Source organism: Silene latifolia, chromosome 7 (genome assembly GCF_048544455.1).
Source record: "Silene latifolia isolate original U9 population chromosome 7, ASM4854445v1, whole genome shotgun sequence".
Taxonomy (NCBI): Eukaryota; Viridiplantae; Streptophyta; class Magnoliopsida; order Caryophyllales; family Caryophyllaceae; genus Silene; species Silene latifolia.
The window spans coordinates 23,044,202-23,068,221 of NC_133532.1; the positions used below are offsets into that span (position 1 = coordinate 23,044,202).

The 24,020-nt window shown below is 36.2% G+C and overlaps 3 protein-coding genes across 3 annotated transcripts; all 3 read right to left on the minus strand.

The window, feature by feature from the left end:
* Positions 1 to 6,360: 6,360 nt before the first annotated feature.
* Positions 6,361 to 9,842, minus strand: LOC141591924 (protein LYK5-like). The gene has a single exon (XM_074412423.1). It carries the CDS (start codon positions 9,024 to 9,026, stop codon positions 6,879 to 6,881), a length of 2,148 nt encoding a protein of 715 aa, XP_074268524.1. The 5' UTR covers positions 9,027 to 9,842; the 3' UTR covers positions 6,361 to 6,878.
* A 93-nt stretch (positions 9,843 to 9,935) lies between these two features.
* LOC141591925 (protein LYK5-like) lies at positions 9,936 to 12,482 on the minus strand. Its single transcript, XM_074412424.1, has one exon. The coding sequence runs from the start codon at positions 12,143 to 12,145 to the stop codon at positions 10,079 to 10,081; it is 2,067 nt and encodes a 688-aa protein (XP_074268525.1). The 5' UTR covers positions 12,146 to 12,482; the 3' UTR covers positions 9,936 to 10,078.
* Positions 12,483 to 16,885: 4,403 nt separating this feature from the next.
* On the minus strand, positions 16,886 to 24,020 carry LOC141591926 (potassium transporter 5-like). Its single transcript, XM_074412426.1, has 8 exons — positions 23,831 to 24,020; positions 22,232 to 22,457; positions 20,322 to 20,570; positions 20,166 to 20,219; positions 19,517 to 19,777; positions 19,264 to 19,431; positions 18,907 to 19,161; positions 16,886 to 18,014 (listed from the first exon to the last, which is right to left on the minus strand). The coding sequence occupies exons 1-8, from the start codon at positions 23,978 to 23,980 to the stop codon at positions 17,086 to 17,088; spliced, it is 2,292 nt and encodes a 763-aa protein (XP_074268527.1). The 5' UTR covers positions 23,981 to 24,020; the 3' UTR covers positions 16,886 to 17,085.

Below are 24,020 nucleotides of genomic sequence, written 5' to 3' on the forward strand. Positions count from 1 at the left end.
GTCAAGGGCCTTTTCGGTAAAAATGAGGTTATCATGTAGAAAATAAAAAAACACGGGGTTACCACGTAGAATATCCCTTTTATTTTTGTGACGAGGAAACCCCATCCGCTTTCTTTAGTATGCACCAGGTAAACCCTCGATAATACATAATAGCCTCAAAACCACGTATAACAGGTAAGTCACCCGAATGTGACAAGTTCGAAGTTTAGAAGGCATTGACTCAAGCCATAAATATTCCACAAGGTTGGAGCTTTTGGAATGGATTCTAGTGTTTGGTTGGGGTGATTTGGAATGGACTTAGATACCCAATTGATTTTAACTCCACCCCAACCCATTGGAATCTCATACCCACCCTCCTACCTTGGATTCAAACTTCATTTCTCCCTTCTATAATTTTTGATGAACCAAACAAGATTACGCAAGTATGGATTTAGAACCACATACTACTATACTATCAAACTCCATTCCATTGCATTCAACTTGTTGAACCAAACGACCCCTTAACCACTAAACTCCACCCTTGCGGGCATATTTATCGAATTTTACTAATACAAAAATTTTAACCTCTAGATTTCACCCCAACTTGGTTTTGGAGATCGGCGCCAACGTGGTCGAGTGATCGGCTCTGGTGATTGGGTCGGTCGCTGTAGAGGTGGTGGCCGGTGGGAGCAGTGATCCGTGGAGGTCCATAAAGATTTCAGAAATCCGACTTGCGCTTTACTGTATAGTTTTAGGGTTTGTCTGGCAAAGTAGTTTATTTGACCAAAATTTTAGGCACCTTATTTTTTTAAGCGTCTGGCAAGTAGATTATTTAACCAAACTATCTAAAATGAAATGTTACCTAGGGTAGCATTTGAGATTTCAGGTACGTGATTTGATTTTCCATTTTTATCTCATAAATCTATATTATTAAATAATTATCATATCCTTTTACGTCATTTCATCAAATCAGTTTACATTTTCAGTTTGTTTGTCAAACACTCTTTTTATATAATCATCTATCTTATCAGATCCTAATTTTCATCTACCTTATCATTCTCAGGTTTAAGTTAACTTTTTAATTAGTCTTACCAAACAACGGTGGGGAAACACTAGCGGGAGGGTGGTGCATATTTTTTTTTTTATAAATATTAAAAGGGTATTGGATGTAAAGTTAATGATATTCCATAGTTGAAAAAATAATTTTGAAAAAAAAAAATTGTGTTGTGAAATAAATGCAAGAGAATTGTAGAGAGAAGTTAGAGGGAAAATAAGGGAGACCGAATTGTATATTATTCCATCATGAGGGGGTATATATACACATACAATGAGGATAAAGTTTCCATAAGATAATACTCTCTAGAATATTCTAAGATATGGACATCCATATAATATTATACCATAATATTTCATAACACTCCCCCTTGGATGTCCATCGCTGAAGAAGATGCCTCGTTAAAAACCTTCCTAGAAAATCCCGTGGGAAAAACACTAGTGAAGGAAAAGAGTACACTAATCTTCAAACACGCATAACAAGCTGCCTCGTTAAAACCTTTCCATGGAAAACCCAGTGGGACAAAACCATGGCTAAGGAAAAAGAGTACAGCACGTGTCACTCCCCCTGATGATTACATAACTTGATATATCTTGAAATAATCCATGCTTTGAGATAACTTCTCGATTGTTGAAATATAATCCATCTTCGTTGTTAACTTGATATTTTCAATTAGTATAAATTCTTGATAACTTCAATCTTCATATTTTATCGGAACTCACAATCTAGATATGATCATTTCATAATAACTCTTGGATCTTCATTTCAAATAATACCTCCATAATTATGATGGAGTTTCTCCTCAATATGTAACATAACATTATATGTCGAAAATAATTGTCATCTCAAATATAATGACGTTCATGACTATAGCGTAATAATACGCTTATAGTGCTACCTCGTTAAAAACCTTGCTAGGAAAAACCCTTTGGGACAAAAAACCTAGTCGAAGGGAAAAAGAGTGTAGCCATCATTCCTTAATCCTTGTCTTAAGGAGAACAATCCGATAATTATTGAATAAATCATCCAATACTTTTGAGCGATTTTCTTTGCTAAACCATATATGTATGGATTGACATTTTCCACTGTAGATTTCCACTACATTATTCTAATCGTTATGGTAATTCTGGACCATAAACTAATTTCACATGTTTAGCAAAAAGCTCATTTAAATATGAATTCCCATATGCTCAACTTCAGGTTGAGACAATAACTTTTCAAATAAACTCTATAGGAGTTTTGATGTTCCATTTTGGAACTAAGCACAATATCTTTCAATCGTATTGTAAAGGTTTATATATTTCATCAAGAGTTTTCAATAACTCAATTGATCAACCATTAACAATTGATGATCATTAATAAGAGGCTCCTAGAGGGAGTTATCCTCAAAGGAGTAGATCGTAATATATTTCTCCTTTCCAACATTATCCATTCAAAATTATATTATGAAACATGTGCATGCATATGATATGAAACTAAGTTCTAAATAACATATCCTAACAAATATGTAATAATAATAATGTAAATATTAAAACTAATATGCAATGATGAACTTACTCTCTATATGCACATGATGATGACTCAAAATGCAAACTGTACAGTTTTCTTTTCCAAGATTCATAATTTGGATTGACTTCAGGTCAATAAGTGGACTTCTAATCCATGAGCTCATTTATAATCATTGATTATATGTCGACAATCAAAATGGACGTAAATTTATGATCCCTATTTATAAAGTCCATAAAATATCGCGCGCAAATGTATGTAGGTTCCATAAATATATCGATATAATTTCATCACTTCTTGATGATATCGATCGTTTAATGATATCCGAATCGAATATGTATGTGGTACCATTATATTCATTTAAGCCATCTATTATCCTTCGAGGATATCGTGTCACTTGAGGACACTTCAAATATAGCAATTATATATCATACCAACTGCTTGAACTTGCTATTTCACATTCATTGGAACCGTCAATTCATCTTGACTTTTATTATACTACACTTAATGTGTACTTGTATTATTTTCTCGGTAAAACATTTACATTATATCAAATTCAAAAACCTCTACTCAATGAATTTAATGTATAACATTTTCTCGAACTTACGGTTTGTGATGGGATCATATTTGTTTTTATCAGCTTTTAACTCACATTTCTCCTCCTAAGGTGGTAAAAACTATAATCAATTTATAGTCCAAAATTTATCATAACCACCTTAGATCTCAATTTCTCATATCATCGATGAGAATTTATATGGGCATCTCTGTACAATAACAGATATTTCTGGAAGAAATGTGTAATGCGATTGGATTTTTAATGTGCTGATTTACAATGCCCAATTTAAGAGATCAACGATTTTATATAAAAATCTGAATGTGATTTTTAATCACGGGAACTACTCAGAAAAATCATTATGTGATTACTCTCAATATAATGTCAATCCATACACGAACATTTAAGTTCTTTATTCAATATCGAGTAGTGTTTAGATCTCCAACATCATACATACTCAATCTCAGTGTAGTGTCTTGCCTTTAATAAAATTTCTACACGAGAGAATTTCAGCACTTATCTTTTCTTGAAGATAAACTCAAGGTTTATCAAAACGGATATAGTAAGAACCCGGATGGCTTTAATTTGTCACATCTAAATCATTTCATGTCAACTTTCTTAGTTTGCCCACAATCAATGGCAATCTTTCAAAACAATTGGTTGTGTTCAATAATTTAACTTATCACACGCCACATTTTTAGTTGACTATATTTCTCATGTTAATCTTGTGGTTAACAATACTTCATTCAACCGAATAAATGATGTAACAATAGGACACAATAGGTGTCTCATAAATGTAGGCAAGACTCATCAATATTCCAATAGGGAATATATTCCTCTTTGAGTATTTTCATATGACCTTTCATGAAATATTCACTTTCATGAGATATTTTCATTTCTTTCAATGAACAAATTTGGCTCAATAAGGCCACATCATTAAGCTCAATTAAGGCTTCTTTACTTGGCTCATCAAATGCCATATTATTAGGCTCAATTAAGGCCGCAATGTTAGGCTTATCATAACGCCATATTTTTGATCTCTGCTACAGACAGAGTCTTTATGAGATGTCACATTCACTTCAAAGAATGAATCAAATTTCATATCTCATTATACTGTTCAATTTCTTAGGTGAACAAGAATCAATTCGCAAATAAATTTGCCTTTCATAAAGACCGCTTTAAATTGAACATACAGCGGTTCATATACTCATAGACGTGGACTTCTGGCCATTTACACTTATGCAATATTAATACATTGTACTGATGAGACGGTGTTAAATTATTACACACCTTTTAAAACTTTGAACTTCGGGCCAAAGTTATAATGTGGACATATCTCTCATCTTTGTAAAATAAATTTGTTGGAACTTCGGATCCAAATATTGTATGATATGTCCTTTCTTAAAATTTGTTTACCACATGTATGGTACTTCAAGTCCAAATTATGTAAATTCTACATAGATAATATTTTTCTTGAATAAAACATGTTTTTATTATACTTATTTATCCGAAGTAGCAACAATGATCAATAACAAACTAGCAATATAAGCTTGGTTAATTAATGATGTAGTGACACTATCAAATTTATAGTGGCTGCTATTCTTCAATGGTTAAAATATGTGATGCTAGCAAATTCACACGCCTATTTATACGTGAAACAGTGATAGCCATTGAAAGAACATAATGTTTGTATATCAATTCATTTATACAGAATGAAGAAACATGTTATAATAGAATCATTAACCAATTGTTTATAATCATTACAAGCATTCAATGATTAGCTATCATTAAAGAAAATTCTGAATTAATGATAGATGATAGATACTAAATCAAATAACACATGTAAATTTTATAAGTGACGGAAATAAAGTTCTCAATATTTTTTTTCGTTGTTCTTATCATTATTACACGTATATATTTAGCGTGAGTTGTAGATGATTGATCAAGACTTAGAAACACAGTCAATTTATGCAGAGTAAATACAAATTCCAAAACTATAAGCCAAAATCTCATCAAATACTAACATACTAAATCAAAATAATTATCAAACGTCCAGCGGCTAACTATTAATTACCATGTGAACAATTCAACATACATGAATATACCATATAGGTTTTAAACAAAACTATTATCAAACGGTTTTATGGAAATGCTGACATTATGTTATAGACTTATAGCAATAGAATTAAGTCAATAAACCCAGGTAATTGTCAAAGAAAAATCATACCATAAAGCAATAGTTGACTTGTAACCTCTATACATAATAGATAATACTCCGTATCTTAATCGTGTATAAACGACGGTCTACTAGCAAACAAGTAATATGTTCAAACGTGAAAGCGTACCTAATTAATTGGATGAAACCAATTATAGAGTATACGAAAACATACCTTCATTAGCGGAAAATAAAAATAAAAATAAGATCTGATATGAACCTTGTGATTATCAGATCTGAATAGTAGATGAATTATACTTTTATCAATAAAACTCAGTTGGTTAAAATTCGTGCTGATAACGTGTTGTGAAATAAATGCAAGAGAATTGTAGAGAGAAGTTAGAGGGAAAATAAGGGAGACCGAATTGTATATTATTCCATCATGAGGGGGTATATATACACATACAATGAGGATAAAGTTTCCATAAGATAATACTCTCTAGAATATTCTAAGATATGGACATCCATATAATATTATACCATAATATTTCATAACAAATTGGAATAGTTGAAATAAGTGGGTATCCGGGGAGGATCCAACCTCCTCGTCATCAAAAAAAAAAAAAAAAAAAAAAAGTGGGTAACCGCCTAAGCTTGGGTTTGACATTTACAACCCGCAAAAATTAGCCTCAGTCTCAGAGACCTCCAACAAAACCCCCAAACCCCTTGGTTTTATCTCGTCGGAAAATATCCCGGCGATCGACAATCACAAACCCTAATTATATTTCTGTAATTGCTCAACAGTAACATGGAATTAAAAACAGTTCGATCACAAAGATGGGGATACACTCGTATTATCGTCGGTACAATTGCAGGCGGAATGTTAGGGTTTTATGTCATGCACCGCCTTGAAACTAGCTACAAGGTTCAATTTTGATCGAATTTTTTTCTGGGTAATTTGATTTTGAAATGGGTTTTGTTGATTTTCAATTGGGTATTGATTAGTTTTTGAATTAATGCAGGCAAAATGGGATGAACAATTGAAGAAGTATGTGGAGGAGAAAACGAGGAAAGAGAATGAAAACATTCAAGCTCAGCATGTTGATTCGTCTGTTTTATTTTCTGATGATCACTCATCTTCTGTACAAAGTAATTGATGAATCATGTAGCAATTTTCTGTTGTTTGAGTGATTTTGTTAGTTTATGATGACTTTAATTTTGTTGTTTCGAGGATATTTAGTTTGATGATATCGGCTTTTGGTGGTGGTTGTTGTTGAATAAATATTTGAGAAATTTGTAATGAATGTTTTCATTGTAACAATCATTTGATGCAGTTCTTGACTCGATTTTCATATTGTTTTGTTCGGAAACAAACTCTTTGCGTTGCTACAAGACTAAGGCTGTGTGCATCTGATCGAGTTGTATTGTTTTATAGTATGATTGTATTGTGGAATCTGCATTTGTAGGGTAACATTGATCATATTCAAATGTAGTTTACAGAGATTACAATGTGTGCATACTGCATAGTATTATGATGTACATGAAACATTCAGGTATAGACTGATAGAAGTTTGACCATGAAATGCAATTTTCTGCTAGTTTGATGGTATTAAGATAGACAATAGAATTTCTTATATACTAGTGATATGGCTTCGGGAAGAGGTGTTTGTGAGTTCGTCAGATGGATCCCAATCTAATGATGAAGAGTAAATCTTTGAAAGTGTCATGGAGACTTCGGCCATTGATGGGCGGGAATTCATGTCACGATCTACACACTTATGAGCCAATTGAGCCATTGAATATGCCATGTCCAATGGGTATTCCTTGTGTAGATTAGAATCCATGAATTCCGTCAGCTTTTCCCTCACGTTGCTGCCCTCGAACACCCTCCTGATTACAACAAACAATAGATCATCTGCACCTCCATGGTTTGTTCCTGATGGTTTTACAGCTGGTTTTCCTGAGAGAAGTTCTAAAATTACCACCCCAAATGCAAACACATCAAGTTTGGGGGTGACGGCCCCGTTTTCTATGTATTCGGGTGCTAAGTAACCATGAGTTCCAACCACATGTTTGGTTAAATGTATTACTCCACTTTCATCTTCGTTTTGTATTGTTCTTGCTAATCCAAAATTTGTGATTTTTGTTCTGTTGGTGGCATCTAAAAGTATATTGCTGCTCTTCAAATTCTTGTGAATATAAGGTGGATTAATGTAGCTGTGCAGGTAATTGAGAGCATCTGCGACATTGCAGGCGATCTGCACCCTTTGTTTCCAACTAAGAACAGACGGAGCCTGAGAATCATCTTCAGAGTGATGTTTCTTTTGACGGAAAAGCCAATCATCAATCGACCCCTTCTCAGCATACTCATACACCAAGTAAGTGTTTCCTTCATGAATGCAATACCCAGATAGCCGGATTATGTTATAATGATTGATTCGCTTTAAAATATTAATCTCATCATTCGGTACATTACCTTTAAGGATCTTAACTGCTGCTTCATCACCATTAAACTCCCCTCGATACACAGAGCCTTTGATCCGATGCCCATCGCTGAAATTCCCAGTTGCCTTCTCGATTTCCCTGAACTTGTAAGCAGTCAATGACCCAATTGTGTTTTTGAACCCATCTAAGTCTGCAGAAGACGATTTTGTCGTTTGACTATTGCCGTAGGATCCTGGTAAGGATTTGTATAGGACAGATTCAGGCCCCTTTAGATTACCCTTTTCCTCACTCTTGATGGTAGAAACTCCCTTTTTTTCCAAAGGGCGAATGAGGAAAAACCAGGCTAAAACGGAAACCACAGAAAGCACTAAAACCCCAGCCGCGACTCCAACTCCAATATAAACCCCCGTCTTTGAAGACCCACCACTACCAAAACCTACAGTACTGTTTGATTGAGGAGCTGGCGCAGGCGTGGATGAAGCAAGCTTAAGATTATTAGGTTCGGATTTGAGAGGCACCAATATTGGATTAAGTGGTTGAATAACTTGATTAGGTTGAAGTTCATTAGCATCTAGAATACTTTGATCAGTAGCACCAAACATTGCAGCAATACTACTTACAGTATCCCCAGATACAACTGAATATGACAGCAAAAACTTAGCACCATATGTCTTCTTTTGTTCAGACGTTGGGCAAGCACACCTAAGAGGCACCAAGAAGGTCTCCCCCACTGCCAAATTAGTAGCTGCGTAGGGATTCTGAGCCATCATGGCTTGACATGTGGTCAAGCCTGGGTAAGTATCAGTAGCTATAGTATAATATGTCTCACCTGTTTTCTGCAAGGTGTAGTTTGCATTATGCTGATAGTAGCCTTCTCCACTTCGCCCGTGCTTAGTACACGAGCAGGTGACAGGAATCACAATGAGGCGACCAGCCTCGATTTGATTCACATCCGAGATGTTGTTGAACCGGGCAATGGCCGAGGAGGTCGAGTTCAGAAGATACGCTATAGTAGGGGGAGAGTTGTAAGGTGGATTTGATCTGAATGTTATGTAGGATGTGCACGATGATGAAATACCGTTGCAAACGAACCCTTTGGTGGCATTGTCGGTATTGCCACAATCTAGATGGTCGTTGTTGAGATAGGCTTGTTGAGATTCGGATAACCGTATTTGAAGGCATAATGTTGTGATTACTATTAGAAGTATCGTCACGTGTTCATGTTTTGAGTTCTTTAGGATGCTTGTTTTGAGCTGCATTGTTGTTGAATGTTGAGATTTGGATAAACTAGTTAGGTTGGTTATTGAGCATACTAATATGCTTCTTTTTTTCATGGATGGCGCCTGATTTGACCCTAAAAGTCGTCATGGAGGAATAAATAAAGGGTATGAGAAGAGTAATGGGTGCTGTAACGTGGTATTTGGTCTACTCTTGGACTTATTCAACCACATGAGTTGATCAGTTGATGTATTCGAATGTGCAACTGATTAGGGCCTACTTGCCGTCACCGTCATAGGAAAATTCTGATTATGTTTTACCTCGATCACGTAAGACTGTTGTATATATTGCATACAGCTCTTGTTGCCGGTTGAGCTGGTTCGATGGCTCTATATGAATTAGCCGCTTTTGATTCCTCTGATCCCGTTCTTGATCCAATGTGAAGACAGGGTATGTTCGGTATACTTTCATGACTCATTTAGGAATTCTTTATGGACGGAATAACCAATTAGACGTGGTCATCTGCCTGCAAAGGATGAGGTATAGGTAACTTATTTTCCACAACTACAAAATGTCCTGCCTATATGTTCATGTATGTCCGAGTTAAGCACGCATTTGATCACCACTAGTTATAGGTTGTATTGCGGTGTAAAACCATCTTATATTTAATATGAGACTGTTTCACCGTGATATAACCTACGTGCATAAGTGGGATTATTCTGTTGTATGACAATCACGTGCAAGAAATTTATGTTTAGATATATTGTAATATTTAGAAAGATCAAAATTTACCCCTTTCATTCTGTTTATATTGTCTTATTTTGACAATAGACAGTCATAATGTTGCCGTAGTGTTAACGTCTTTGAGGACTTTGACCCTGCTTTCCATATGTTGTTATCAGACTTATACATACTTCACATGGGCTGAATAATACTCTTTTTGTGTTGTGGAATCTGCATTTGTACTTTGTAGGGTAAAATTGATCATATTCAAATGTTGTTTACAGAGATTACAATGTCTACATGCTGCATAATTTTTTTTCGTGTTTTTTTAGAATCGTGATGTACATGAAACATTCAGGTATGCACTGATACAAGTTTGACAATGAAATGCAATTCTCTGCTAGTTTGATGGTATTAAGGTAGACAAATAAGACAATAGAATTACTTATATACTAATGCTATGGCTTCGGGAAGAGGTGTTTGCGAGTTCGTCAGATGGATCCCAATCTAATGATGAAGAGTAAATCTTTGAAAGTGTCAGGGAGACTTCAGCCATTGATGGGCGGGAATTCATGTCACGATCTACACACTTATGAGCCAATTGAGCCATTGAATATGCCATGTCCAATGGGTATTCCTTGTGTAGATTAGAATCCATGAATTCCGTCAGCTTTTCCCTCACGTTGCTGCCCTCGAACACCCTCCTGATTACAACAAACAATAGATCATCTGCACCTCCATGGTTTGTTCCTGATGGTTTTACAGCTGGTTTTCCTGATAGAAGTTCTAAAATTACTACCCCAAATGCAAACACATCAAGTTTGGGGGTGACGGCCCCGTTTTCTATGTATTCGGGTGCTAAGTAACCATGAGTTCCAACCACATGTTTGGTTAAATGTATTACTCCACTTTCATCTTCGCTTTGTATTGTCCTTGCTAATCCAAAATTTGTGATCTTTGCTCTGTTGCTGGCATCTAAAAGTATATTGCTGCTCTTCAAATTCTTGTGAATATAAGGTGGATTAATGTAGCTGTGCAGGTAATTGAGAGCATCCGCGACATTGCAGGCAATCTGGACCCTTTGTTTCCAACTAAGAACAACCGGAGCCTGGGAATCGTCTTCAGAGTGATGTTTCTTTTGACGGAGAAGCCAATCATCAACCGACCCCTTCTCAGCATACTCATAAACCAAGTAAGTGTTTCCTTCATGAATGCAATACCCAGATAGCCGGATTATGTTATAATGATTGATGCGCTTTAAAATATTAATCTCATCATTCGGTACACTGCCTTTAAGGATCTTAACTGCTGCTTCATCACCATTAAACTCGCCTCGATACACAGACCCTTTGATCCGATTCCCATCACTGAAATTCCCAGTTGCCTTCTCGATTTCCCTGAACTTGTATGCAGTCAACGACCCAATTGCGCTTTTGAACCCATCTAAGTCTGCAGACGACGATTTTGTCGTTTGACTATTGCTATAAGATCCTGGTACGGATATGTATTGGGCAGATTCACCCTTTTCCTCACTCTTGACCACAGAAACCGCCTTCTTCTTCGAAGGGCGGATGAGAAAACACCAGACTAATAAGGAAGCCATAGCAATGACTAAAACCCCAGCCCCGACTCCAACTCCAATATAAACCCCCGTCTTTGAAGACCCACCACTACCAGGACCAACAGGACCAACAAGACTGTCAGATTGAGGAGCTGGCGCAGGCGGGGATGAACCAAGGTTAATATTAACAGGTTCGGACTTGAGAGGGACCAATAATGGAATGTAAGGGTAGATAACTTCATTAGGCTGAAGTTCATTAGCATCTACAATACTTTGATCAGTCATACCGAACATTGCAGCAATACTACTTATAGTATCCCCACTTACAACTAAATATGACAGCAAAAACTTAGCACCGTATTTCGTCTTTTGTTCAGAAGTAGGGCAAGCACACCTAAGAGGCACCAAGAAGGTCTCCCCAGCAGTCAAATTAGTAGCCGCATACGGATTCTGCGCCATCATGGCTTGACATGTAGTCAAGCCTTGGTAAGTATTATTAGCCATGCTAAAATACGTTTCGCCTGTTACTTTCAATGTGTAATTTGCATTTTTCTGATAATACCCCTGTCCGTTTTTCCCGTGTTTAACACACGAACATGCGACAGGAATTAAAATAAGACGATTATCGTCAATTTGGTCTACGTCAGAGATGTTGTTGAGCTTTGCAATGGCCGAGGGGGTGGAGTTGAGAAGATACGCGATAGTGGGAGGAGAGTTGTAAGGCGGGATTGATCTGAATGTTATGTAAGACGTACACGTTGATGAAATACCGTTACAAACGAACCCTTTGGTTACGTTGTCGTTATTTCCACAAGCGAGCTGGTCGTTGTTGAGATAGGCTTGTTGAGATTCGGATAATTGTATTTGAAGGTGTAATGTTGTGATTATAATTAGAAGTATCGTCACGGGTGCGTGTTTTGAGGTGTTTAGGATGCTTGTTTTGAGCTCCATTGTTGTGGAATGTGGAATGTGGAATTTTGAGATTTGGATTAATTAGTTAAGGTTGGTGATTGAGCATACTAATATGCCATTTTTAAATTTTTTTTTTCTTGTGTGGGTCCCGGGTTGACCCGAAAAGTCGTCATGGAGGAATAAAGAAAGGGTTGGAGAAGAGTAATGGAGGCTGGAACGCGGTATTTGGTCTACTCTTGGACTTATTAAACCACATGAGAGTTGCTGTGTTCGAATGTGCAACTGATTAGGGACCTACTTCCTTGCTGTCACTTGTCTTTAGGAAAATTATTGGACGGACACTTTTTTCCGGAAGCTTTAGACGTGCATATGTGATTATTTTATGATTAAATATATCCATAATGGTACATTCAGTTTATGATAACTTGTTTTTCAATAGTGGTTACTTTTAGCGGTAAAATAGTTATAAAATTCCGTCTTATTGCTTCAGACAAAAATGGCCCGTCTGAAACAAGACTAGCTGTTTACCTAGATCAAATAAGACCATTGTATTGTATGTAAAGGTAGAAATTGGGTTAGTCGGATCATATTGGTTTCCAATCCATATTGGCTCAACCAACCCTTTCGGGTTGAGTCGGGTCGGCTTCGGTTTTCAATGTTTTCGGGCCATCTATCCGAGAAAAAAAGGACCTACAGAATACGTATTTTCCAAATCTACAAAATACCGGGCCAAAATATTTCTGTATTTTCGACTCAAACCCGCATTTGATCACCTCTAGATACAGGTTGTATGACAATCGCGTACAAGATTCAGTTTTCAATGTTTTCGGTGTAAAACCACTTACGTTTAATAATGGATCATTTTCACCATGTATCAACTATCAACTATACGTATAACTGTACAAGTGAGTGTATTCTGTTGTATGACAATCGCGTACAAGAATTTGTTTTTCGAAATTGTATTTTTTTTGTTAGAAAAATCAAATTATACCCCCTTTTAATTTATTATATATTGTCCGTTTGTCCCATTTTGACAAGAGACCGTCATAGAATTATAAATTTCTTGAGTAGAAGCTTCAGTATGAACACAAATTCTAATTATAGACGGACATTATCTGTCTATACGTATAGACGGATACCATTTCCCCTCACAAAATACCCATTTACCATAAAATGGGAAGCACATGGGGGTGCCCCACCTTGTCCCCTCTACCCATTTTATTAGAGGTCTTTACCCGTCTGTTCGCCCCACCCGTCTATACCAAGACCTATTGCAGTATGAATATGTAGAAAATAAAATTAGTGCTTTTGTTGCCGTAATATTAACGTCTTTGACCTTGCTTTCATACCTTGTTATCAAACTTATACGTTGCGTAATCCTTTTTTATGTTTTTTTGTCTACCGGGATGAAAATGGAGTAAATAATAATCCCTCCATCCCGATTAATTGTTGTCTTTGATTTTGGCAAAAAGATCAAGGAAAATGAATGATCAAATCTACTCATTAATTTCATTATTAAAATAGAAAGGATAACAACTGTCTGAGATACTCAAATAAAATAGGAGAACAAATAACCAGAAACAGAGGGAGTATTAATTAAGGAAACACGTTGATTCCTTTTTGTCTTTTATCGCGTCGATTTTCTTTCCTCTTTTAGCAAGTTTTTCTCGAGTGGTGGTTAGATCATCATCCCACTCCTTATGCCCAAATGACCTAGATTCGATTCCTTTAAAGAATTGGTAGTAGCCGGAAGTTTTGCATGACAGTCCCTGCTCTTTTTGAAAAGAGCAGAGCTGAACTAAGAGCTAATTTGTGAAAAGATTAGCTTAATTGAGTTGAATGAAGCTGAACTGAAATGAACTGAAACAAGTTAATATAAGAAAATAGTTAAAAAACAATTATAATACTGCGTATGCCTTATATAAACGGTAAACAAAAGACCCGTACCGAGCAAGTAATCAGCCTAGCTCATATGCTCCTAAGAGTTCGACTTGACATCCCGATGTACTCTCTACACACTCAAATAAAGTTTGGCAAAATTGAGATTTCACCAAGTAATAATCATCACTAGGCCAATTCGGAACATGTGAATGGAGAACGAGCTTCTCCAAAACCTTGGCACTTCTTAGCAACCCTGTCACTAGATTCAACACATATTCGCTAAATCGATAGATACACGTATACAATTCTATACGTTTCACCCGTTGAACTAACATAAACATAGCTTCTGGATTCGGCATTATCAAGGTAAGATGTAACACAATAACCTCTAAATTCGGACAATGTATCATTTGTTTCTCAAATATTGCTTGAAATATTTCAGGGCTCAAAGATAATTCAAGACGAATCAATTCGGGTAACGTAATATGACGACAATTATTGTCGAACCTCGTTGTTGAGCCGGTAGAAAGCATAAGCGCCTTGACATTTGAAACCGAGTCCAACATTTGCATCGATAATAAGGAATTAGAAGAATAATTCAATTGTTCCAATATCGGAGTATCCATAATAATATCACGGAACAATTTCCCATCTAAATTTATTATTAATCGTTTTAAACTCTTACTTGTGATTAATAACGTCCTTTCCTGAGGATCATAAAAGGAATTGAATTAACATACAATCAAAGGTGAAATAAATTATACTTTTTACAAAATATACAATCAAAATTCAGAAAAAAAAAAACAATTAACAAATGAAATCATAATCGAAATTGAATTAACATGAATTACAGAATATTTTAAATTATTTTAAAGAAAAAAATATTTGAATTTTAAAATAGAACTAAATACTCCATCTATTTTTCTATATATGACTTTCTCACATTTCGAGACACACACTCCTTTTTTTAATATCTCTCAAATTATATGCTTAAATATAGTGATATGTATACTCATATGAAAGAGTTTTTCATAAGGAATTTAATGGTATAATTTTTTAATTTTTTTATCAAATATATTTTTGTAAATATTAAAGTCAAAGGCTTGCCTTGAAAAAGCAAAACGTCATATATTAAAAAATGGTACCAATTGTTGGTTGGCGCAGTGGTAGCATGGGGCTGCGCTTGATAGGGAGGTCGACGGATCGATCTCCCACAACTGCGATTGGGAAGGGTTTAAATACCGTAATCCTTGGACACGCTCAGAAATCCGGATTAGTCGGCCCAATGTGGTTCGGATTACCGGATGGTTTAGACTAAAAAAAATGGTGGGAGTATTTCCTAAAATTGTTAACAATTCTTTTAAAAAATATACCGTATATAATTTTTTTTGACAAAAAAAAATGAATGAATAATCTAAAAAATATATGTGTCTGGTTTTAATTGTCTAAACTTTTCTTAGATAACAAAGAATTGTTTTAATAAAAAAAATGTTTTAATACCTTCCTTTCCTGAGAATGGCAAATCGACAAGAACAAGTCTTCAAGTGACGGGCAACAACTTAATAACCTTTCCAAATATTTATAATCGAATTCATCGATACATACATCATCCGACCTATGGATACTTAGTTTCTTGAGGTTCGGAAGAGTAATCGAATTAGGAAGTCTCCAACGAATGCCGTCGGAATGACGATCCAATTCAAGCGTTACGAGGGAATGCATACGAAAAACGCTTGGTGGGCACATCAATTGATGATCAGATTGACCGTAACCTGCAGAGCAAGAAAGCTTCATATGTTGGACGTTACAAGAACGTAGTTGACGAGCCCATGTATCGATGATTAGCCAACAACGAGGTTCGTCGTAGTGGTTAGCTTGAATATTAAGACAAAATGTGTCGATAATGGGTGGAGCGAATAAGGTGAAGAGGTTATCAAGGGTTATCCAATATTGGTAAATATTGTAAGTAGGTTTGTTATATTGTCTGTAAGATTGTTTGATGATGAAACTAGTAGTGGAAATTGTAATGACCGTGTCGCGAAGAAGGTTAAGGCGGGAGATAATGTTGTTGACGATGTCGTCCGGAAGGGAGCTCCATCTATGTTTTTGCTCCATTGTTGAATGTCTTTGTCAGGAAAGCTAGGGTTTAATGGTTTATGGTATGCTAGAGTTTATAACAATCCTAAGAACTTTTGTATGTTTATACTTGATTGGACGAATGAGAAGATCAAGATATTATTATCGTCTGGGCTAGGGCTCTGTTATGGGCCTAGCCCAGAAAATAATTGCTAGGACGTAGCTAACACGCCGATAATAAACTACGTAAGTGTAAAGATGGTAATGGATCGGGTTTTGCAAGATCCAAACTCGATCCACTAACTTAGTGGATCACCGATTCATATCTAAAATTTTAAATTCATGCCGAACCCATTATACTTTTTCAGAATTCATACCCGATCCACCATACAATCAAAAACCCAATCCAAAACTTGATTTGACTACATAAAAAATTTATTTTATATGACAAAATTGAAATTTCAAGAACAATATAGCCTAAATTTCCAAAAATATTTGATAGGATTGGATTTGGGTACGAATGGATCGGGTTTGAATTTGGTTCGGGTTTTTCAATTGTGGATTTGGATATGGATTTTTAAATAGTGGATCGGGTATAGGTTATTAAGAGTTGGGTTTGGATCATATGTTTTCCTTCGAGTCGGTTCGGTTTCGGTCCGGTTTAGGCCATAATTGTCATCCCTACGTAAGCGTGTGTTGCTTTCTTTGCGTTCTGTTTATCTTTATCGCTTCTTTTTATAACAGCTAAGGCGCCACCGGGTGGTACTGAGAGTATCACCTTAATTAAAAGAAAATAAGGAAAATACAAATGCTTAGAAGTTACATTTTTATATTTGAATAATAAGGAAAACCAATCAAGCATCTTCTTAACTACAAATATTCTTGTTTAAAACGGTGGTATCCGTCTTACCGTCTTAACTAATGTTTATACACAAGTATCAGTAATCCTACTAACAACAATCAGAACCGTTATTCTTATAGTACTTAGCTTATGAATTTTCTCAACTTAGAGATCACATTTTTTATATTTCATACGTCATTCCAACCTTCAGCAATCTCTTTCGAGGAATATCAAGAGCCTTATCAGTTTGTCTCAAATTTCTCTTGATAAAATTATACGCCAAATCGATCACAATCTTCTTTCCGACTCCGGCTCCTTTGCCGGAGATAATCTCACTTTCTCCCATCATATGTACAATCCCATCACAAGAAGCTTTCTCGACTACTTCCATTTCTTTTTCCATCTCTTCTTCGTTTTCCTTCGTTATTTCCTCCTCATTCTTCGTCTCCTCGACTATCTCTACAATGTCGCCTTGGTTATTCTTAACATGATGAAACCAAAAATCTTCCCTCATGAATTCCTTAAGCTTTTCGACTAGGAGCCTTTCAAAGGGCTCAACCTCGTTTCGACCATCAGTATATCCATACCGTACTACACAACGGAAAACATAAAGTTCCCTCGGATTCACCCTACGAAACAGAAACCGCTCCTCAGGTGGAACAGTACTAATCGGAAGTGATTTAATAGACACGAACACAACCACCGATTGCAATGCTGGTACATTCCCAAGATAATGCTCGAAAATAGGTGGAATCCCATGAACGAGTTCAGAATAAAAGATCGCCATACCAGGAATTCGACAGAAATTGCTGTGACTCGTTATTTCCCTTAGAGTTTCGGGTGAGACTTTGTTCTCGACTTCATAATAGTACTTCTTCCGGTACACGTAGTTCCAAATGTACATTACGGATAGTAGAAGGCACGCGAAGGCTATTGGAAAATATCCGCCATGTGGGAATTTGTAGAGCACTGATGTCAAGTAAATGAATTCCACAGACATTATACAACAGATGTATATTATCACCAATGCTATGTTCTTTTTCCATATTACTAGCATCACCAGGATCATGAACGACGATGTGATCGTCTCAGCGAATACCACGGCAATTCCTGCATTTTGTCGGTAATTCAGTCAGACACATACGTAATGTATGAAATGAATTATATAGATGTCAGCTATCTTAATTGGTAAATTCATTATGACGGGTTTCATGATAGTAGGGTAAAATCGCGGATATTTCAGGCCTGAAGTATTGGTCCGAATCTAAGTAACTAATAGAAATAAATATAATAATCGAGATAGTTCATCCATCATGACCCACAGCTAGACCTGGCAAAATCAACCCGACCGATAAGACTGACCCGAGACCCGAAGTGAGCCGAACTACATCACCCAAATGTGACCTGCAAACCCGAATTGACCCGACCCGACCCGAACATGACCCATAACTGACCCGACCCGATAATGACCCGATCCGAAACCACCAAACCCGAAAATGACCCGACAAAATATAACTATAATTGAACCGAAAAGATTTGAAATGGCTATTTCTCTATTATACATTGACCCAAAATTGATCCGACCCGAAACAACCCGACTCGCTTGACCGGAAACAGACTGACCAACAAACCCGAATCCCAAAATGACCCGACCCGAATTAACCCGAAATCAATGGGAGACTCGAATTGGCCCGGCCCGAACCCGACCCGTTGACCCCCTTTTTGCCAAGTCTACCCACAGGCAGGTCCTAGGATCGGAACCTGGCTCTGATACCATGATAGATGAACCATCTCGACCAAAACTTCAAAGTGATGGTTGAGACGCAACTATTATATTTATTGCTATTAGTAACCTCTATTTTCCGTTCCAATAACAGCAACTAGTTAGCTACCCATGACCAGAATTCGAAACCAGTTGCATTAAAATTGCAGTCGGGTTTTTTATGCCAGAAAAAAACATGTAGAAAAGATAATGCTTGTAAAGCGGAATGAAGGAGCTAACCATATGCATTTCCTATCTTCTCTGTAGTTCTAAAAGCCAGAGTGACGAGAACACTAGCAATCATGATGACGTAATTCACTTCCGGGATATAAACCTGGCCTTCAAAAGTGTCTGAAGTGTGGACGATACTGACCCGAGGGAAACATCCTAGTGCCAGGGACTGTTGAATAATGGAGAAAGTACCAGAAATCATAGCTTGGCTTGCTATAATCGCTGCAAGAACCGCTATCACAAACATCGGCCAGTACAATGGACCTGCATAAAGAATTGAAGAGTCGATTTAGTTTGGCGTAAATCAGAAAAAATGCATTTTAGAACAGATAGAAAACAGGACAACAACATGTATCTAGTATTAACCTGGTATAGCCTTGTAAAAAGTATTGGTGACGTCATCTTGGTGCAAGCGGAGGAAAGACGCTTGGCCGGAGTAAGTTAGCATAAGCGTAGGGTATACGACTGCAGACATACTTATTTGGATAGACCTTACAGAAAAGTGTCCAACATCAGCAAATAATGCTTCAGTCCCTGCAGCATTCATTTAATTGTCACTTATAAACTCAACGAACAGTCGAACATGATTAAGCGCCTTGATAACGGTTAGAAGGATAACCTGTGATACAAAGGACAACGCCGCCAAGGGAGATCCAAGCTTCTTTTCCATTCCTTCTGAAGTACTCAATGATATGCCATGGATTAAGCGCCTTGATAACGGTAGGATCATATTTAATGAAATTGTAGATACCAATTCCAGCATTCATTACGAACCAAACACTCACAATTGGCGCGAAACTGTATCCCACTTTGTCTGTCCCAAATCTTTGGACCGAAAACAGCAATATCAAAATTGCAACCGATATCCACACCACCCTTCCTTTAAAATTTAAACCAGATCACAACTAAAGTCAGAATACCAATCACCACAATAATTTCAAAAACAATACTTTCGACCTAGACCTGTACTCGGGCCGGGCTAGAACCGGGCCAGGCTGGCTAGGGGGCTGGCCGGGCTCTCCTGGTCAGACTCGGGCCAAGCCATGGGAGGAGCGGGCTTGGCCGGGCCGGAATATGGTTGACCCGGACCATGGCCCAGGGCGGGCCAGGCTGGCGAACCTTACCAATTTATTTACGAGTATTTATTTTTAATTTTTGCTAAAATGGCAGGTCAAGGGTGGGCCGGGCCGGGCCGGGTAAGCCCGTGCTGATGGCCAGCTCTACTTTCGACTATACACGTTAGAATTTCGAGAACAGTAAATATTTACCTTCTGTAAAGGTAGATGCTGAAGCTTCTTTTAACCCACTCACAGCGGATAAAACTGCGAAACAGATTGAAATCAGAAAACTATACTAACCAGTAACGAAGGAGCTCCATAAGTTATATTTTTAAGGTTTGATATAAATGAAACGAGAAAACGAACCTGAAATGGAGGGGGTGAGAACACCATCACCGATAACCAAGGATGTAGAAAGCATGGTAACGATCAAAAGAACGTATTTGGCAAGAATGCTGTTTTCTAACAAGTTTTTGAGCTTCAATGACAATCCTAAATGATGGCTTGGCAACTGCAACTGGTAATTAGAGACTTGTTGATCTTCAACTTGTGTACTTGGAAGTAATCCTACCTTTGCATTTCTACATAGTAGAGAATACAACGCAAATGTTCCTCCTATTTTAACAAAGATTGTTTATTGTTAGTACAAAAATGAGAACGTTTTTCACATGTTACTCGTACATGTTAGAATTGACATTACACAAATTCTTAAACATGAGACGGACCAAATAGATAGATGAGACAGACCAAATAAATAAATGAGAAAAAGTATTATGTCGAGGAAATTGCAATAAATATGTCACATCTATCTATATTGATTAGTACTTGCGCCATTTTAAGCCCTAAGAAGGATATTGTCGATTTAAGGTAGATCAACTGTTTTAGTGTTATATTAAAGCATGTCACATACTCACATGTAGAGTTGGTCAACAACACGGCCTGACTCGGCCCGACCTGCCCTTGGCCCGTTATTTTAGGCATTTTGGCCCGGCTCGACCAGCCCATCAGCAGGCCCACCCTTGGCCCGGGCCCTAAATTTCCAGCCCGCCCCGCCATTTTAGCAAAAAAGTTAAAAAATTGGTAAGACCCGCTAGCGCGGCCCGCCCAAACCCGCTTAAAATTGTACGCGGGCTTGGTCCGGGTTATATCTCCCACAGCCCGGCCTGACCTAACCCCTCACTCACGGGCCTGATCAGAAGAGCCCGGCCCGCCTAGCCCGAAAACACCTCTACTCACATGTTTGTAATATTCTGCTTTTGTCGCATCCATCGACTTGACCTATTTTATTATTGAAGATAGGACATCCGTCTTAAGACAAGAATTTATTTTAAAAATTACAATTAAAAGTTGAAGTAACACGTGTCATTTATAAGGCCGTTTTAGTTGACGAATTGTGATAAACGAGGGAAAGTAAACGATGTTTGTTTCAGACAAAAGTATGATGCACAAAATTGACGTCTTTCAACTTAAAGCTGGCCCACAATGCCGATAGTAAAATGTTAGATATAGTTAAGATCAGTCTAGTAGTACCCAAAATCAATCACCCCATCTTGGTATATTCTTTGAATCATTTGACTAATTAAAATTGGACAAGGTTTACTAATCATCAAAAGCATATTAAAAATAATCAAATAAACTCTTCCTAGTGACCTAAGTGTCACCTACCACTTAACAACAAAACTAGAGCTTCTTACTAATCACACTTGTCATTTCCTCATTATTCGTAAAATTGTACTTGCTCTGTCTCAATTATTTATTTAACTTTGATTAAAATACTTCTCATAAATAATATAACGGTAATGATAAATACAACTTTAAAATGGAATTAAATTAGGAATTTATGACACAATTACGCGTAAATTGATGTCATTAATGCTTGATTTAAGGTTTTTATTCCTTTTTTGGCACCTTAATCATTTTCCATAATATAAAAGATAAATATATAAGGCTATTAATATAAACCGAGACACAAAAGAACGAGGAAGTAATTAATGAAGTTTTAAAATAGTTATTGTTAGCAGCAAAAAGGGGTTAGTTGTGCCTACTCGCCCTAAAGCATACTCCGTATTACATATGTTTTAATCATTTATTTGTCTTTTTATTATTTATGAATGGTATTTTAATTAAGGGTAAATAAATGATTAGAACAAAAGAAGTACTAAAAATTAATTAAAGAACATATACATATAGAATAAATATAGTGAATTAGTGATAAGAATATAATGAAAAGTCATGAAAAAAGTAAATAAGCAAGAAGATGGAAATGACGAACGTACCCTTTCCATTATCGTTGGCCCTTAGGACAATGAAGACGTACTTAATCAAGGGTAGTAAAGTAATTGTGTAGTAGATGAGGGAAAGAACACCCAAGATATCGTTTGTGTCTTTAATCCCATTTGGGAAGGTGCTTCCAAACACGTACAACGGCGACGTTCCGATATCTCCGTATATTACACCGAGGCTTTGGAATGCAAGAGACAATACTACTGCCCAACTCATTTCCTATAATATTCACCCATGAATTTCCAATAAACAACAAATTTATCTTATAAGAAGGCGAAATTCAAAGAAAAATTAGTTAATCTTGTATAAGAACATACATTGTATGTTTATGATCTACAAAAGAATTATTACGAAATACAATTACACTACAAAATGCACAAATACTTATTTCAGACAGGCATATCTCATCGTAGTAATATGATTCTAATTTAACATTATTATGCTTAATGGAAACGGTAATTGTTATGCGAATGTTGCCATAAGCATTAAAATGAATAAAATAGTAAGGTGTATAAATTAATAATCAACATGCAGATTTATTATGTATTCCATATATCAATGAAACATTAATTTTCATATATATAAGACGGTTTTATAAAAATTTACTGTAAAATCATTAATTTTGTGGTCCCTTAACCAACTTGATCATTTCACTAATAATAATGTTAGTTTTAGAAGAAGAAACTAAACACTACTTGCACCTAGAGTCCTAGATTTAGGACGACCCAAAAAAAAGTCTTAAGATTCCTTAGAATCCTACGAAGAAACCAAAATAACACGAGTAAAAAAGGCGGACAAAAGTCTAATAAAACGCTAAGTCTTTATTTCATACGGGTTATTTTGTGTCTGAAATAATTAGACGCATAATTTTGTAATTATTTTATAGGCAAATATAACTATAATGGTCCATCTAATATTATGATTTATTGGTAACTTTTTTTTTTTTTCCATTTGGTTGATCATAATGGTCTCAAAACTCCGTCTAAATAATTAGACGAAAATGACTCCTCTTAGGTGAGACCAACTTCTAATAATATCATGCAGAAACTGACAAAACAAGAAAAAGGCATAGTAATTATGGGGTAAAATGATGTTTACATTGAGATGGTTTTTTTTTATATAAAAAGAGAATTTATGTAAAATGTATCACTAATTAATGATTTTTTTTGTAAAAATGAACTATCACGATGTGAGATCGTAAAAATGAATGGTATAGTGATATTATATAGCGATTGCATCTCATAAAAACATTAATGGTGTACTTTCTGAAAGAAACATATAAATGTTACTTCCTCGGCCTCAGTTATATATTTATCTTTTATTATAATAATCTCACAAAAAAATAAAATAAATAAATAAATAATTAGACAAAGGGAGTAACAAGGTCGACGATCAAAACATAACATATATACTCATAACTCATATACAATCGTATCTACGATGTCACTAACAAAGGTACGTAGTCTTAACTCGTAAAAGATGCATGGTGACATGATATATCGAGTGTATAATTAACGAACATATCCGAAAATTTATATCTCTACATACAAAAAAAAAAAAAAAAAAAAACTATTGTGGACGTAGAAAAGTACCTTGGAGGCATGAGCATGATGACCTTTAACACTAGAAGATTCAAGATCAAGGGAGTCATAACGACGTAGTTTCGTCTTCCCTTTAATTTCGATATATTCTTCTTCTTCATTTTTATTATTTTTGCTTGTATTTTCTCCTATCGATGTCATTTTTTTTTCTGTTCAAAGAAAGTGATCAAGATTCATGGGA

Coding starts and splice junctions, on each gene's coding strand:
- LOC141591924 (XM_074412423.1), bottom strand. CDS start 9,026: ATGAAAAAAAGAAGCATATTAGTATGCTCAATAACCAACCTAACTAGT.
- LOC141591925 (XM_074412424.1), bottom strand. CDS start 12,145: ATGGAGCTCAAAACAAGCATCCTAAACACCTCAAAACACGCACCCGTG.
- LOC141591926 (XM_074412426.1), bottom strand. CDS start 23,980: ATGACATCGATAGGAGAAAATACAAGCAAAAATAATAAAAATGAAGAA. Junction 20,220..20,321: donor TCTCACCCCCTCCATTTCAG/GTTCGTTTTCTC, acceptor TCTGTTTCGCAG/TTTTATCCGCTGTGAGTGGG. Junction 18,015..18,906: donor GAAGATAGGAAATGCATATG/GTTAGCTCCTTC, acceptor GACAAAATGCAG/GAATTGCCGTGGTATTCGCT.